Below are 16,726 nucleotides of genomic sequence, written 5' to 3' on the forward strand. Positions count from 1 at the left end.
ATATATATAGAGAGAGAGAGAGAGAGAGAGAGAGAGAGAGAGAGAGAGCTGTTACTGCATATTACGATATCAGGATACATAATAATTTGTTATATGTTTGCAACATTACTGTAACAATATATGTTTACTACTACTTCAGTATTTATTTTAGGCTATCAGCACTGGCCTACAGAGGTACAGGGGAAACCACACATTGGTCCCTACTGACTGAGGGCCCATCCACCTCCTTTAGGGAACAGGTTCTAGACCAAGCACTTGAAAAATAAATTTTACATAAGTTACTTTATAATGAACAGGATTAGTGTGTATTTCTACACTGCATTGTTGTTATTAATCTGTACCATAGTGCATGGGCTGGCAGTTTTATATATATATATATATATATATATATATATATATATATATATATAAAATGTCCACTGTTGCTGCGAAAGCAGAACTGCACGTTACTCCATTGAATTTTTTTTAATTTTCCGTCACAGCATGTCTTTCCTCACTGACCATAGCAGCCGCATTCTATCCTGACGAAGGGACCATGCTAGGTCCCGAAACGAGCCGTAGATATTCACAGGCAGGCTGTTTTTTTCACTGTGCATGACGTGATGTTTTGAACTCAGAAGCTTATTAAAGGCTTTTTTTCATTCAATGGAGTGACGTGTAGTTCTGCTTTCACAGCAACAATGGACATTATTCATAAATAGCACGTGCACCCAGCATTATTAACTTCAGCACAGGAGTGCCCCGGATTCTCCAAGATACATATATATATATATATATATAAAGGGTCCCAGGCTATACACTTTCTAATGATTAGCTAAGCCTCTGTGTTGCCTGACCACACCCCTAAGTTAATGGGTCTCTACCAACCCGTTTTCCCGGTGGGCCCTTCATACCTCAGTCCAATGTTGAGTGTGTGAGATGCTCTCAATCATTCATGTTTACCCAAAAGTTTATTTTATTGAAATAAAGTGCTAGGACTTTTGCTCAATGATATTTATCCACCTCTCTCTGTGCACTTGTGTAGATCTAATTTGTGTGGGTGTAAAACAAGAATGAAGAATAGGTCTATACTTAAATGTATGCTGGGTGGACCATCTAGCTGCATCAATATGCCATTTTGCAGTGTGCAGCAAGTATGCTTTATAAACGAAGCCCTCAATGTATTTAATAAATCAAAACTAATTTCTAAAGCTATTTTACTATATCTAGAGAATTCAGAAACATGTTCTTTAATGTTCTATTGATCTGTCTATTGATTCAGTAACTATAACATGAACATGAAGACTTCTCAAGGTACTTTTCTCACCATAAATAAGGTTCTGTGAGATCTTCAAATTATAGATTTTAACACTATGGTGTCTTCTAGTTATTTCCTATCAATAAGATAATAAAATAAAGCTTGTGACTTTGGAGGATATATTAAACAATATCTAACTGAAGACCTTGAGAATATTGTTTATGTGCTCTAAAAATATTATTACCCAATTAGTTAGTGTGTTCACACTCACCAGCAGATAAGTGTCTAGATGTTCCAAAGAAAAAATAGACCACAACTGGAAAAAAGGCTGCATAGAGTCCATATCCTGGTGGTACATTTGTTAGAAGAGCATATGCCAGACCTAAAACAAACCAATGAATTACTGATTTACATATAGTAATAACTGTAACTTCTATGGACAAACATCTACTGTTGCCAGAACTTCTCAAACTTACAATCCAAGTTTCAATGGCGTATCTGTATTGGGCGCAAGGTGTGCGGTGCACATGGGCCCCTGGATAGATCCAAGGTGCCCTGCACCCAAATCTTGAATACTGTATTTACCCCTCTAGAGTCCCACATCTGCTGCAGCAGAACTTCATAAATCACCAGGAAAAATGGTGCAGTTGCCATTTTCCCAGCATTTTGGCCAGTAGTAAAATAAATTGGGAAAATAGCCAAATTCCCTGGAGACCCTTGCGTGTGCACTAGACTCTGGTACAGCGCTGGGGTTAGAGATGTACATGGACCACCTGCTCTATTAATACGCCCCTGACAAATTTTGAGGATATCCATGCTTGGGCACAGGTGACACTGTACAGGTCACACTGTACTGTGAGTTCCTAGTTTCTTGTCTACTATACTTTTTTTTTAAATAAATAAAAACTTTATTTACAACTCCAGACTGCCATCAGCGAGACAAGATGTTTATTATACTACAAAACATGTGGCACATTCAAATTGGAGTGATGTTGGGTCATCATGACATCACCAATATTTACAGTAGCCAAACATCAATCATTTTACTTTGACTCTTTATGAGGGTACGTGATAAAATGAGTGATGTTGTGGTTGCAATGTGCCTCCATTAAAAGCTTTCCCACTCCATTACAATAGCGCATTGCCAATATTGCACGTAATTGAATCGCCTATAAATATTTGTTGCTGCAATACGAGTATATGACTAAACATTATTCTAACAATTATATATGACATATACAGTGGGGCAAAAAAGTATTTGGACAGCCACCGATTGTGCAAGTTGACCCACTTAAAAAGATAAGAGAGGTCTGTAATTTCCATCATAGGTACACTTCAACTGTGAGAGACAGACTCTGAAAAAAAAACCAGGAAATCACATTTTATGATTTTTAAACAATTTACTTGTATATTCTTGTGGAAAATAAATATTTGGACACCTACCAAGCAGTAAGATTTCTGGCTTTCACAGACCTGTTACTTCTTCTATAGGCAGCTCTTCTATCCTCCACTCATTACTTGTATTAATGGCACCTGTTTGAACTGGTTATCTGTATAAAAGACACCTGTTCACACCCTCAAACAGTCAGACTGCTACCTCTCCACCATGGCCAAGACCAGAGAGCTAAGGACACCAGGGACAAAATTGTAGAGCTGCACAAGGCTGGGATGAGCTACTTGACAATAGGCAAGCAGCTTGGTGAGAAGAGATCAACTGTTGGTGCAATTATTAAAAACTGGAAGAAATACAAGATCACTGACAATCTCCCTCAACCTGGGGCTCCATGCAAGATCTCACCTCGTGGGGTATCAATGATCTTGAGAACGGTGAGGAATCACCCCAGAACTACACGGGGGGACCTGGTCAATGACCTCAAGAGAGCTCGGACCACAGTCACAAAGGTTACCATTAGTAACACCCTACGTTGTCATGGATTGAAATCCTGATGCACCCGAAAGGTGCCCCTGCTTAAGCCAGCACATGTCCAGGCCCATCTAAAGTTTGACAGTGACCATCTGGATGATCCAGAGGAGGATTGGGAAAATGTAATGTGGTCAGATGTGAGCAAAATCAAACTTTTTGGTATAACCTCCACTCGCTGTGTTTGGAGGGAGAAGAATGATGAACGGCATCCCAAGAACACCATACCCACTGTGAAGCATGGGGGTGGAAACATCATGCTTTGGGGCTGCTTTTCTGCAAAGGGGAGCAGGACGACTGATCCGTATTAAGGAGAGGATGAATGGGGCCATGTATCGTGAGATTTTGGGCAAAAACCTCCTTTCTTCAGTAAGAGCATTGAAGATGGAACGTGGCTGGGTTTTCCAGCATGACAATGACCCCAAACACACTGCCCGAGCAACTAAGGAGTGGCTCCATAAGAAGCATTTCAAGGTCCTGGAGTGGCCTAGCCAGTCTCCAGACCTCAACCCAATAGAAAATCTGTGGAGGGAGTTGAAAGTCCGTGTTGCCAGGTGACAGCCCCAAAACATGACAGATCTAGAGAAGATCTGCATGGAAGAGTGGGCCAAAATACCTGCTACAGTGTGTGCAAACCTGGACAAGAACTACAGGAAACGTTTGACCTCTGTAATTGCCAACCGAGGTTATATTACAAAGTATTGAGTTAAACTTTTTGTTTGTCCAAATATTTATTTTCCGCAAGAATATACAAATAAATTGTTTAAAAATCATACAATGTGAATTCCTAGGGTTTTTTTCAGATTCTGTCTCTCACAGTTGAAGTGTACCTAGGATGGAAATTACAGACCTCTTTCATCTTTTTAAGTGGGTCAGCTTGCACAATCTGTGGCTGTCCAAATACTTTTTTGCCCCACTGTACTTTATATATCACATGCATATTAATCATACATCACATATACTGTATAAAAATACTACACTTTACTTTCACATTAATCACATATAGATGTAATCACAGATGTGTCCTCATATGCTGTTGCTCAAGTTGTGCCAAACAGGCGTCTTAGTTGCAGCATGAAAAACATGCAGGTCGGTGTGCTTACACACGAGAAAGTCCATGCCATGCAATACATATTTTAACCGCTGGGTGGCCAGTTCTCTACTCATGAAAATTGCAGTACTGTATACAATATCAGTTGATGAAGATGGCACTACACTATAGCAAGCCAAGATCAGCGGTCAGTTGTTTATAGTGTCAACAGTCACAGAGAAGAACATGCAGTAATCCCAATTTCTACTGCATCTACTACACTGTAAGTGCATGCCCCTGGATGAGGGTGTCTGGGGTGGTCCTTAATGCAGTATATAGTATTTTTCTCTACAGTGTGTGTGTCCTTTCATTTTCTTATGCAACTGTACATGTACACTCTGCAGCCGCTAAATGTATGAACTGTGTCTGTACTGTATGTACAGAACAGTACCATAAAAAACAGACTCCTAAAATAAATTAATTTACTTAATTTTTTTACTATCATGCAACATAATAGCATTAAATATACACATACAACCTCTTTACGGCATATGCTGGCTGTGTACTACTAGACAGTGCTTAACATATCTTAAACTGCAAAATCATAAACGGACACCAGAATTGACATTAAACTTGATCATCAATTTTTTTGATTACACGTATAACTAGAACTAGTATGGTGGCAATTATAAAAGTGAGCAGATCATACTACATCTAAGAGGGTGTGAAATCCAGCCGTCAGTATCCCCAAGACTGCCTACAATCCCTCTTATCATGGACCCACCTAGCAGAGTGGTGTTGCTGTCTGCCAGTTATGGGCTTTGCCAGCCAATGCACTTCTGAGAAGGAGAGTACACCATTCTAAGCATGGCTCATTTCCATTCTGACAAATGTGTCCCACACTGTTCTACTTAAATCAAGAATTGGCAGTGGAGTGGTTAAAGCTAAGCTGACTGAGTTAGGAGGTTGCCATGGAGATAGTGCATGAGCCGGGAAGTTGGAGAGCAGCACCTGAGGTACCTGGCAAAAGAGCGATCCGTACAGGGACCTTGGAGACGCTGTAGTTGCTCCACAGCAGCGATCCAGAATGGAGCAAAATATAGTGGCATCTGAGAGCAGAGATCAACCTACAGGTGTGCACATCAGCAGCAGCCATCACACCAAGGCGTAGTTCATATCTATCATTGCCAGCAAAGGAAGGACTTCTCTGTGGTGGGCCTAGGATTGGTGCCCCCAACCCCGCGCATCCATATGCCAGTCATCACTCTCCAGCATAAGGATGGCCATTGGTGGGTTATCCATTGATGGTTATTATCGATGGTACCATTGATGGATAACCTCGATGGTGGGAAACTATCTGAAAGGGAACCATTGCTCGTTTCACCAATCGACGGTCACCCGTACTTTAGTATTGAGCAGGTAGCGGGCCAATCAAGGCACAAGGACGTGACTTTGTGGATATTATAGCTATGACACCCTGGAGAGAAAAAAAATATTCTATCGCTCTTCATCATCGATGGTGGGACACCAGCTGGTTCTCAACCATCGATGGTAAAAATAGTTACTATTGGTCATAGACGATCGATGATTTTGAATCACTGATGGTCAATGGCCATCTGTACTCCAGCATACAGGGAGGAAGATTAGGGGGCAGGCCAAGGGAAGGGTGCCCAAACACTACCTAGCAGATGGTTAGCAAAAGGTGAGTGACACAGTACACCGTCCCCTCAGCCACCAATGCTATGAAGTTACTGGTTAGCCAACCAAACTACATTTAGAGGCAACAAGTGAGCAGTGAAAGGAACTAAACATATATATGTATGTCTTCAAATAAAACACAAGTGGAGGCATTTAGTGAAAATTATACACACAGTGTACATGTACTGTATGCTGACACCTCATGGAAAACATTAAAAATAAAAGTAATAAGTGTAAGTGCTTCTCCAGGTAGCGTAATAATCCAGATGCCCAGGAGATACTGGCGTTAGCATTCTGAGCTGTGTCGGACGGTTTGTTAATTAGCATGTGAATTCCACTCAAGAGAAATGGGTACCAAGTTATGAATATATTTATGTCTTAGGACATCCTGTAGCCAGGGTGTCCAATGTACATGTACATTCTGGGTAACTTTTCAGCAGACAATGCGATTAATCGTGATTAAGGGGGTAATTCAGACCTGGTCGCACGCAGGCTATTTTTTGTACTGCTGCGACCAGGTAATTGCTGCCCATAGGGGAGGGGAGATTCACTGTGCAGGGCTGCAAACGCTTGTGCAGTTTCTGCACAGCTCAGGACTTACTCACCCGCTGCGATGATCCTTCCTGGAGCTGACGTCAGGATCCCTCCCTGGAAACGGCTGGGCACGCCTGCGTTTTCCTCGACACTCCCAGAAAACGGTGAGTTGAGAGGTCTCTTTCTGTCAATCTTTTCACGTTCGTCGCTGGAAACGCTTTCTTCGCGGTTTCCGTTGCTGCCCGGCGACGGCCGACAATGGCCAGTGATTCGCCTGCGCATTGTTGCCCCCACACATGCGCTGTTCAGACCCGATCACACAGCTGCAAAAAGCTGCAGTGTGTGATCGGGTCTGAATTACCCCCTATGACATGTGCTGTAGATTGCACAGCCACTTGTCTGCGTTTGCAGCTACAGGAAGGAAGCAGAGTGAGAGGTAATAAAACCAGAATTATATTCATCCTGGGCACTCAGATGTCAGTAGGCTTACAGTAGGCAGAGATCAAAAAACAATCTTTCATCTGGTTTATGACGTAAAGTGAACATTTCCATTATAGTTGGGAGCACGGAAAATCATTTAAGAATTAAAGAAATCAATTTGCAGCTTTACTGCAATTTGTAAATCAATCAGACATTTAATTTCTGAGATTTGGAGTCTCTCACCAATACCACATCACTAATCAGTGGTTCCCAAACTTTTCTGAATCACGGCGCCCTAAAATATCAGAATTTTTTTTCGCAGCACACTAGGCCAAAAGTTTCTTATTGAGAAATGTAGAAATACATATTAAATTAAGTAAATTGTGTTTTTTTTTAATGTCACCCTTAGACTCAGTTATGTGGTGAGGGACATGATTTGCTTTTGTTTGTCCACATAGTTTATGATTGACAGCCACCAGCACTTGTTTTTGACTATTACACTAATCATAAATAATTTGAATTGGTCCTGGACCAACAATCCGAGGCACCCCTGCGTGTGCCCCGAAGCACCCCAGAGTGCCACAGCACACAGTTTGAGAACCACTGCACTACATCATATGTATAGTCATTTTGTAGCTAAAATAGCAGAGATTAATGTGAACACCCCATATATTAGATAATCAATCTGCAGAGAAAGTTATGCACAACTATTAGGATTTAAGTTAAAAGTGAGCAGTTCGGGAAAGGCTCCAGGTTTGAGTAACTATCAACAAGTCAGCAAATACTTGGGTTACATCAACCTAGGTGTGATGCTCTGCTGATAAAATGCGTGAGCACCTTTTGTTCTGAGTTGACTCAGGAATCTATGTCGGCGTTGACTTTTGTAACCAATAGTTCCTGCATTTCTTACAGCTCCTTTCGGACAGATTTTCTGCGTGTTAATCTGTAAATTGTAGTCCTATTTTATTTGATATTTCAAGCGTATGTATTAATGGTGTTAATATTATAAGGAGCAACCAGGAGAAGAATAGGACTGTGTCAACAACTAAATAGGAGCGCTCCTCAGAATCCATACTCAAATGGAAGGGTGATGTATAATTTCTCCATATTTCATCATACTGCAAATTAAGAACTGAGTACTCCATTTCTACTAATTATTTGCACGTGCATACTAATCAGTTTAGTATAAAGAGAACTGAATTTATCACTAACAACTAATCTGCATGTGAAGCTTCATTAACACCTGTGTTTCCCTGTTGAATGTGCTATATTTTAATATGTGTGTTTTTTAAGCTATAAAGCTTGTTTACATTTTTAATAAATTGTGAACTTAAATTGTATCAAATCAGCAGCTGATATAAGTTTTTTTTGTGCGCCTTAACTTTATTGGTGTATCGATTGGCAAAAAATGCCTGAAAATTTGCCAAAATGGCCTGCGTTTTCGCCAGCGCAGGTGCGAAAACACGTGGATTTGCTGATTCACGTGTTTTTCGCTCCTGCCGAAAGTTTTACCTAGGCAAAAATAACTTCCCTGCTATTGCATAGGGCAAATCCCCGTTCGCCCTAAAAAAATAGTGAAAAGTGTAGTTTTTTTCCCCCAGATGAAAAAAACGCACTAATTGAATACCCCCCATAGAGTCCAATTTGTAATCCATACTCCACCAAGGAGGCATTTAAATACCCAGCACACCAAACGTTTCAATAAAAAAAAAAAAGAAGATATATAATATAATGCAAGCAACATTCCCACAGTGGCATAGCACATCATAAAGCCTAAGAATTACCTGACGCCTGTTTCGGTGCTGCCTTTACCTTCCTCATGGGCTCCACCTTTTGCACATAGCAGTTAAGTCACCAGTGGCCCGTGAACAGGTTTCTTATACACTGGTACATTATTATGTGACAGTGTAAGGCAATAGCAGAATTGGTCTTCATTGATATCACACAGTCAATTTAGCTTTGTGTCTTTTTGTGAGAAAGATGTATCAGACTTTCTAAAAAGGACAGATGGTGAAGTTGTCTATACTAGTCCATCAGCTTCTACATATTCTATGGATTCAGGGCCGGTTCCAGGGCTTCTGGCGCCCCGGGCGGCATTAAGGGGCGTGGCTTCGTGCAGGGGGCGTGGTCATTTACGCCCCCTGTACAGACTGAAATGATGTGCGGTGCGCGATGACGTCATCGCGCACCGCACAGCAAAGGTCCTCTCCACGAAGGGAAACTAGACGCGTAGCGTCTAGTTCCCTTTGTGGAGAGGACCTTTGCTGTGCGGTGCACGATGACGTCATCACGCACCGCACAGTAAAGGACCTCTCCACGAAGGGAAACTAGACGCGTACGCGTCTAGTTTCCCTTCGCAGCGGCAGCGGGGGGGCAGCGGCCAGCTGCAGCAGGGGGGCAGCGGGGGGCACACAGCAGCAGCGGATCTTGCCCTGGTGCGGCGCCCTCCGGATGGCGCCCTGCGCCCTCCGGAAGGCGGCGCCCCAGGCAAAAGTCCTGCTTGCCCGTGGCAAGATCCGCTACTGTATGGATTGTAATTGATAAATGAGATCTAGAAGCTGATTAGCTGCCATGGGCAACTTCTCAGATTGTCCTCTTTAGAAGGTTTGATACATGTTTTAGAAATAGAAACATGATGATAGAGATTGACAATATTACTTGGTTTTAAATTGCCCATACTACATTCCATGTAGAAGATATAAAGTATTGGACATACAAGAAGTATAATAATGTGCAGAAAGCATAATGTTAAAGGTATATAACAAACAAGCGTAGTGAAAAACACAAAAGATGCTTTTTTTTCTAGTACTGATGACTGATCCCTGTCTACTTGCATTTGCCCTGTACTAAACATGTCCCATTTAGACAAATTTATCTAATAACATGTTTGATTGTTTTAAAGAAAAGAAGCAATAGGCAACTTTTACTAAAATTATAACATTTACTCCAACGTGTCAACATTTTTGAGTAACTAATAAAAAAATATTTTTTTCAACACATAAAAAGAAATTCTTACAAATGTATAGAATTTATATATTTTCCAAACCCTTTCACAAGTTAGATTCCCATCCATGGTGGTGCTGTGAAACTGCTCTTGACACATATGTCAAATTATTCATTTTATTCTCTGATTCCTCAATGTTAAACTAATGTACAAAATACAGGATTAAGAATATATTTAGAATATGATTGAAAAGTGTACTGCAGCTAGTATAATTAATGAATAGTCTGTATATCATTCATCATTGCACATATTTTAATGTAATGTCACATAACCATCCAGCCTGGTACTGTGTCCTGGCAATTTGGTTTATAAACTTTGTGCTAATAACGTCTGAAGAGTAGCTCACCTTGTAACACCGCCACAAGCCCTGTGGTGACCCCAGAAATGATGTCATTGAGAATCCACTCTTTCAATGTATACTGAGGAAGCCAGGAAAGGATTGGGAAAAAGTTGAAGGTAATTCTCTTTGCTTTCTGAGCAGAACACCTATAGGAGAAGACGTGATTCATTAAATACATCATTCAAACACCTACATATTTGACATAATGCTTTTATATATTAAAATCATCTGCCAGTATAACCCGTATGTATAAATAGATGTTTATGTTTCACACAATAAAAAGAGATAGGTGTCCTTGCAGCAGGGGCAGACCATGTCTATACTTTGGGCAAACGAGAAAGGGTGTGTGTCCATGTCTCATTGGCATGGCTTCGCGGCTAGCCTCCATCTAAGTATTCCCGTCATAGAGTACTGGGAGGCGAAGAATTTTATATGACCAGTCCAGCCACACTGAGCAGTCAAATAACCAAATTCATAGAGAAAGAAGATTAGGGGTCTGCACAGGATTGTTAATTATTATTTTCTGATACAAATACATCTTTTAGAAACTGCTCTCTATTAATAATATTAGATCATCATATCAATTGCACTAGGGAGGTTCTCCCAAGAATAATTTTAGACATCCAGCTTTGGTAAAATGGGTAACCAGTCCATTGGGTAAACCTGACCTGAGAATCTATCTATACTTGGCCTTGGCAGTTGTAGTGCATGTGTCTCCCAGGCCGTGTCTGCATCTTAAGCTAATGCGGCGGCTGATTTTATTAATACACTTGCAGCATCTTGTGACGTGCAGTTCCTTCTCTGTGAATCTTTAGATGCAAGCAGTGCACTTTTGTGCCCACCACTGGAACTTGCAAAAGCCCTATGGAAGATACCGTTTTTCCTTCTGACCATAACCTTGTGTGTGAGCAGCTGTGCATCTTTGGACCCAGTCACTTACAGTGATACACCCGCGTCTGCTTAGCCATCCCCTGTTACAGTACCTACCAGAAACACTCACTATTCCACAAACCATGTGTCAGATTCAGTTCAGCGCCTCTGAGTGCTAACAATAGGGACACATGCCCTGTTTGTCTGGTACGCATTCAAAGGTTTAAAACATTGACCAGCTATGTCTGATATTGTGTGAGAGTGCATCAATGATTAATATACATAAGCAGTGGACAGTATTTAGAATAAATGTCTTGAGTATTTTGTTGCTTCATTTAATGATATTGAGATGCCACAGTAGTTATACCAGAGTGAAATATACTGATTAAAGGGATCCCTTAGTTTATGAATGGTAATTGCTCCAGACTTATTATAACAGAATTACTATTAGCATTATTCATTTAGGACTGCAGTGAGTTTGAGTAATATTTCTTCTTTTCTGAAACAAGAAAGATACTGTGGAGGATAGATCATGTCAAACTAACTTAATACACTTTTAAGAAACAGTTAGTGTGAACCTAGATCAGGGTAAAGAGGTGGATGTATTCTTTTTAGACTTTGCTAAAGCTTTCAATACAGTACCTCACATGAGGCTTATCTACAAATTAAGAGAACTTGGGCTAGGGAGCACAATATGTACTTGGGTTAGAAATTGGTTAAATAATAGGGAGCAACGAGTGTTGGTAAATGGAACTTTTTCAAAATGGACTGAAGTACTAAGTGGTGTGCCACAAGGGTCTGTACTTGGACTATATCTGTTCAACATTTTCATAAATGATCTAGAGGTAGGTCTAGAGAGCACGGTGTCAATTTTTGCAGACGATACCAAACTATGTAAAGTTATAAATTTGGAGGGGGATGCTGAGTCTCTTCAGAACGACTTATTTAAACTGGAAGTATGGGCAGCAAAATGGAGAATGAGGTTCAATATAGACAAATGTAAGGTAATGCACTTTGGTAGCAAGAACAGGAATACAACCTACTGTACACAATAAATGGTTAAAAACTAGGGGATTCTGTATTGGAAAAGGATTTAGGTGTTCTCATAGATAACAAACTTAGCAGTACTACCCAAAGTAGGAATGCAGCAAATAAAGCAAACAAGGTATTAGCATTCATTAAGTAGGGAATTGATGCAAGGGATGAGAGTGTTATACTTAGAGATGAGCGGATTCGGTTTTACTCGGTTCTCAAAACCGTTTATACTCCCATTATATAAATCACTAGTGAGGCCACATCTTAAATACTGTGTACAATTATTGGCACCATACCATAAAAAGGATATCCTGGAACTAGAAAAGGTTCAGAGAAGAGTGACCAAATTGATTAAGGGGTTGGAGACGCTAGAATACGAGGACAGGCTTGCTAGGTTTGGCATATTTACAGTACAATAGAAAAAAGGAGATTAAGAGGGGACATGATTATCATTTACAAATATATACGGAGACAATACACAGTGCTAGCGGTGGATTTGTTCTTGGTAAGATCATCACAAAGGATACACGGACACCCGCTTAGGTTAGAGTAGAGATTTCGCGCCCGGAGATGAAAAGGTTTCTTCACAGTAAGGACAGTATGGATTAGGAATTCCCTGCCTGAGAGAGTAGTAATGGCGGACACGATCATTCTTTTTTTTTTATATATTTTTTATTGAAACACCAATATTCCACATTGTACATTATGGTAATGTAGTCAATAAAGTTAACATTTACAATCATTATTGCGGAACAGTACATCTTCTTTCAGTCAATTACATAACTGGACATATATTGAATATTATATATTGTTGCATATAGTATATTGTCACATCCATTGTATTTGCATATTGACATAAACAACTATATCTTTCCCATGAGACCTCATATCTGGAGTGTCATTGTCCGTATGCCTCCACACATTAAACCATCTGTAGGATCCAATGATTCAAAAGTCTATAGCAGAGGTGGCCAAAAGGTAGATTGCGATCTACCAGTAGCTCGCAAAGCATCCGCCGGTAGATTGCAACAGACTTAACAGAAAATTACTGTAAGCAGCCTGCCGCCGCTGCTTCTCTTCACAGTTCCCAGGGATGCAGTGTGCGGGTGACGTAATGACGTCACCCACGATGTGAGGAGCCTGAGCGCTAGTTGGATCCAGTTTGATCCAGCCGGAGGTGGTGACGACAGGAGAAGCAGCCAGCAGGAGGCCATGCAGTGTGAAAGTAGGCACTGATACTGCGGGGAGAGGGAGGACTGAAGCTAGGCATCGTGACAACTTGTCAGGTAAGTTATGAAAAGGGGGGTTTCTTCAGAAGGGGAGGGACGATCTGCAAAGGGGGGGGGGGATCTGCACAGAGCATGGTATCTTCACAAAGGTTTTTTTTTTTTACACAAGGGGGATCTGCAAAGGGTGGAGGATCTGCACAGAGAGAATTATTGTACAGGGGGCTATTATGCAGGGAACTGGAAAGGGAGTATCTGCAAAGTTGGGTATTTGCACGAAGGAGGGTATTGTACAGGGGGCTATTATGCAGGGGAGTGGAAGGAGGGATCTCCAAAAGGGGGGGGGGATTTGCACAGAGGGGGTTATTTGATGTCATTCCTAATGCTATTTTTAAATGTGCGCATTATTATTGGAGCTGTTATTTGATGGCATCATTATTAATGCTATTTTTAAATGTGAGCATTATTATTGGAGCTGTTATTTGATGGCATCATTATTAATGCTATTTTTAAATGTGAGCATTATTGGTGTTGTTATTTGATGTCAGTAGATCACCGGTAAGTAAGTGAGCAAAAAGTAGAACCCAGGTCCCAAAAGTCCGGCCACCCCTGGTCTATAGTAACATAGACCTAGGATAATATGTTTACAAGGGAACTCTCCCGATAGTTCTCGAATAGCATACCACTGCATGTGTTTAAGAGATTCTCGTATTCTATTATGCAATTCAGTTGGTAAAATGCCGATATAGCTTTCCCAAGTTGCAAAGAACCCGGCTGTGCATTTTTCTTTCTCTAAAATAGTATCTAACCACTCCATAGTAAATACATGGTGTAGTTTATCCTTTAATAGCTACAAGGTGGGTGGAGTTGCCTCAATCCATGTCTGCAATATAGCTTCACATGCAGCTGCACTAACAATTAGCAATAATCGTTTACACCCTCTCTCTATTCGCTGCCCCTCTGGCAATATACCAAATATTGCCCATTTATCTGTGAAAGATACATAGTTCACCATATTTTCTAGAGCGAATTATCTCACTTTTAGCCAAAAAATTCTCAATAAAGGGCATTTCTAGAAATAATGTTACATATCTGCCGTATCCGAATGACATCTGGGGCACAAAGCTGAAGATATTAACCCTGCTAAATGCTGCCTGCGGGGCAAGAAATAAGCCTTGTGATAGATATTCAAAAACATATCCTGATATTGGACCGCAGGGATTAATTTTCTCGACCACTGGGTTGTCTTTAACAATCCATCACAAGTTAAAGAAGGCATAATCAGAACCCATGAATTCATACTAGTGATGTGCACCGGACATTTTTCGGGTTTTGTGTTTGGATTCGGTTCCGCGGCCGTGTTTTGGATTCGGACGTGTTTTGGCAAAACCTCCCTGAAAATTTTTTGTCGGATTCGGGTGTGTTTTGGATTCGTTTTTTTTTTTTTTTTACAAAAAACCCTCAAAAACAGCTTAAATCATAGAATTTGGGGGTAATTTTGATCCCATAGTATTATTAACCTCAATAACCATAATTTACACTCATTTTCAGTCTATTCTGAACACATCACACCTCACAATATTATTTTTAGTCCTAAAATTTGCACTGAGGTCGCTGGATGGCTAAGATAAGCCACACAAGTGGCCGACACAAACACCTGGCCCATCTAGGAGTGGCACTGCAGTGTCAGATAGGATGGCAGATTAAAAAAATTGTCCCCAAACAGCACATGATGCAAAGAAAAAAAGAGGCGCAATGAGGTAGCTGTGTGACTAAGCTAAGCGACCCAAGTGGCCGACACAAACACCTGGCCCATCTAGGAGTGGCATTGCAGTGTCAGACAGGATGGCACTTCAAAAAAATAGTCCCCAAACAGCACATGATGCAAAGAAAAATGAAAGAAAAAAGAGGTGCAAGATGAAATTGTCCTTGGGCCCTCCCACCCACCCTTATGTTGTATAAACAGGACATGCACACTTTAACGAACCCATCATTTCAGCGACAGGGTCTGCCACACGGCTGTGACTGAAATGACTGGTTGGTTTGGGCCCCCACCAAAAAAAGAAGCAATCAATCTCTCCTTGCACAAACTGGCTCTACAGAGGCAAGATGTCCACCTCATCATCATCCTCTGATTTCTCACCCCTTTCACTGTGTACATCCCCCTCCTCACAGATTATTAATTCATCCCCACTGGAATCCACCATCTCAGGTCCCTGTGTACTTTCTGGAGGCAATTGCTGCTGGTGAATGTCTCCACGGAGGAATTGATTATAATTCATTTTGATGAACATCATCTTCTCCACATTTTCTGGAAGTAACCTCGTACGCCGATTGCTGACAAGGTGAGCGGCTGCACTAAACACTCTTTCGGAGTACACACTGGAGGGAGGGCAACTTAGGTAGAATAAAGCCAGTTTGTACAAGGGCCTCCAAATTGCCTCTTTTTCCTGCCAGTATACGTACGGACTGTCTGACGTGCCTACTTGGTTGCGGTCACTCATATAATCCTCCACCATTCTTTCAATGGTGAGAGAATCATATGCAGTGACAGTAGACGACATGTCGGTAATCGTTGGCAGGTCCTTCAGTCCGGACCAGATGTCAGCACTCGCTCCAGACTGCCCTGCATCACCGCCAGCGGATGGGCTCGGAATTCTTAGCCTTTTCCTCGCACCCCCAGTTGCGGGAGAATGTGAAGGAGGAGATGTTGACGGGTCACGTTCCGCTTGACTTGACAATTTTCTCACCAGCAGGTCTTTGAACCTCTGCAGACTTGTGTCTGCCGGAAAGAGAGATACAACGTAGGTTTTAAATCTAGGATCGAGCACGGTGGCCAAAATGTAGTGCTCTGATTTCAACAGATTGACCACCCGTGAATCCTGGTTAAGCGAATTAAGGGCTCCATCCACAAGTCCCACATGCCTAGCGGAATCGCTCTGTTTTAGCTCCTCCTTCAATGTCTCCAGCTTCTTCTGCAAAAGCCTGATGAGGGGAATGACCTGACTCAGGCTGGCAGTGTCTGAACTGACTTCACGTGTGGCAAGTTCAAAGGGTTGCAGAACCTTGCACAACGTTGAAATCATTCTCCACTGCGCTTGAGTCAGGTGCATTCCCCCTCCTTTGCCTATATCGTGGGCAGATGTATAGGCTTGAATGGCCTTTTGCTGCTCCTCCATCCTCTGAAGCATATAGAGGGTTGAATTTCACCTCGTTACCACCTCTTGCTTCAGATGATGGCAGGGCAGGTTCAGGACTGTTTGCTGGTGCTCCAGTCTTCGGCACGCGGTGGCTGAATGCCGAAAGTGGCCCGCAATTCTTCGGGCCACCGACAGCATCTCTTGCACACCCCTGTCGTTTTTTAAATAATTCTGCACCACCAAATTCAATGTATGTGCAAAACATGGGACA

At 41.6% G+C, this 16,726-nt stretch overlaps 1 protein-coding gene across 1 annotated transcript in view; it reads right to left on the reverse strand.

The window, feature by feature from the left end:
• The window catches only part of LOC134934585 (chloride anion exchanger-like), a 158,913-nt gene that overhangs the window by 97,635 nt on the left and 44,552 nt on the right, over window positions 1-16,726 (reverse strand). The window contains exons 3-4 of the mRNA XM_063929991.1: window positions 10,191-10,330; window positions 1,509-1,619 (exon numbers count right to left, since the gene is read on the reverse strand). Of these exons, the coding sequence (XP_063786061.1) occupies window positions 1,509-1,619; window positions 10,191-10,330 (251 nt within the window). The remainder of the gene's footprint in view (window positions 1-1,508; window positions 1,620-10,190; window positions 10,331-16,726) is intronic.

Source organism: Pseudophryne corroboree, chromosome 6 (genome assembly GCF_028390025.1).
Source record: "Pseudophryne corroboree isolate aPseCor3 chromosome 6, aPseCor3.hap2, whole genome shotgun sequence".
In the NCBI taxonomy this organism is placed as follows: domain Eukaryota; kingdom Metazoa; phylum Chordata; class Amphibia; order Anura; family Myobatrachidae; genus Pseudophryne; species Pseudophryne corroboree.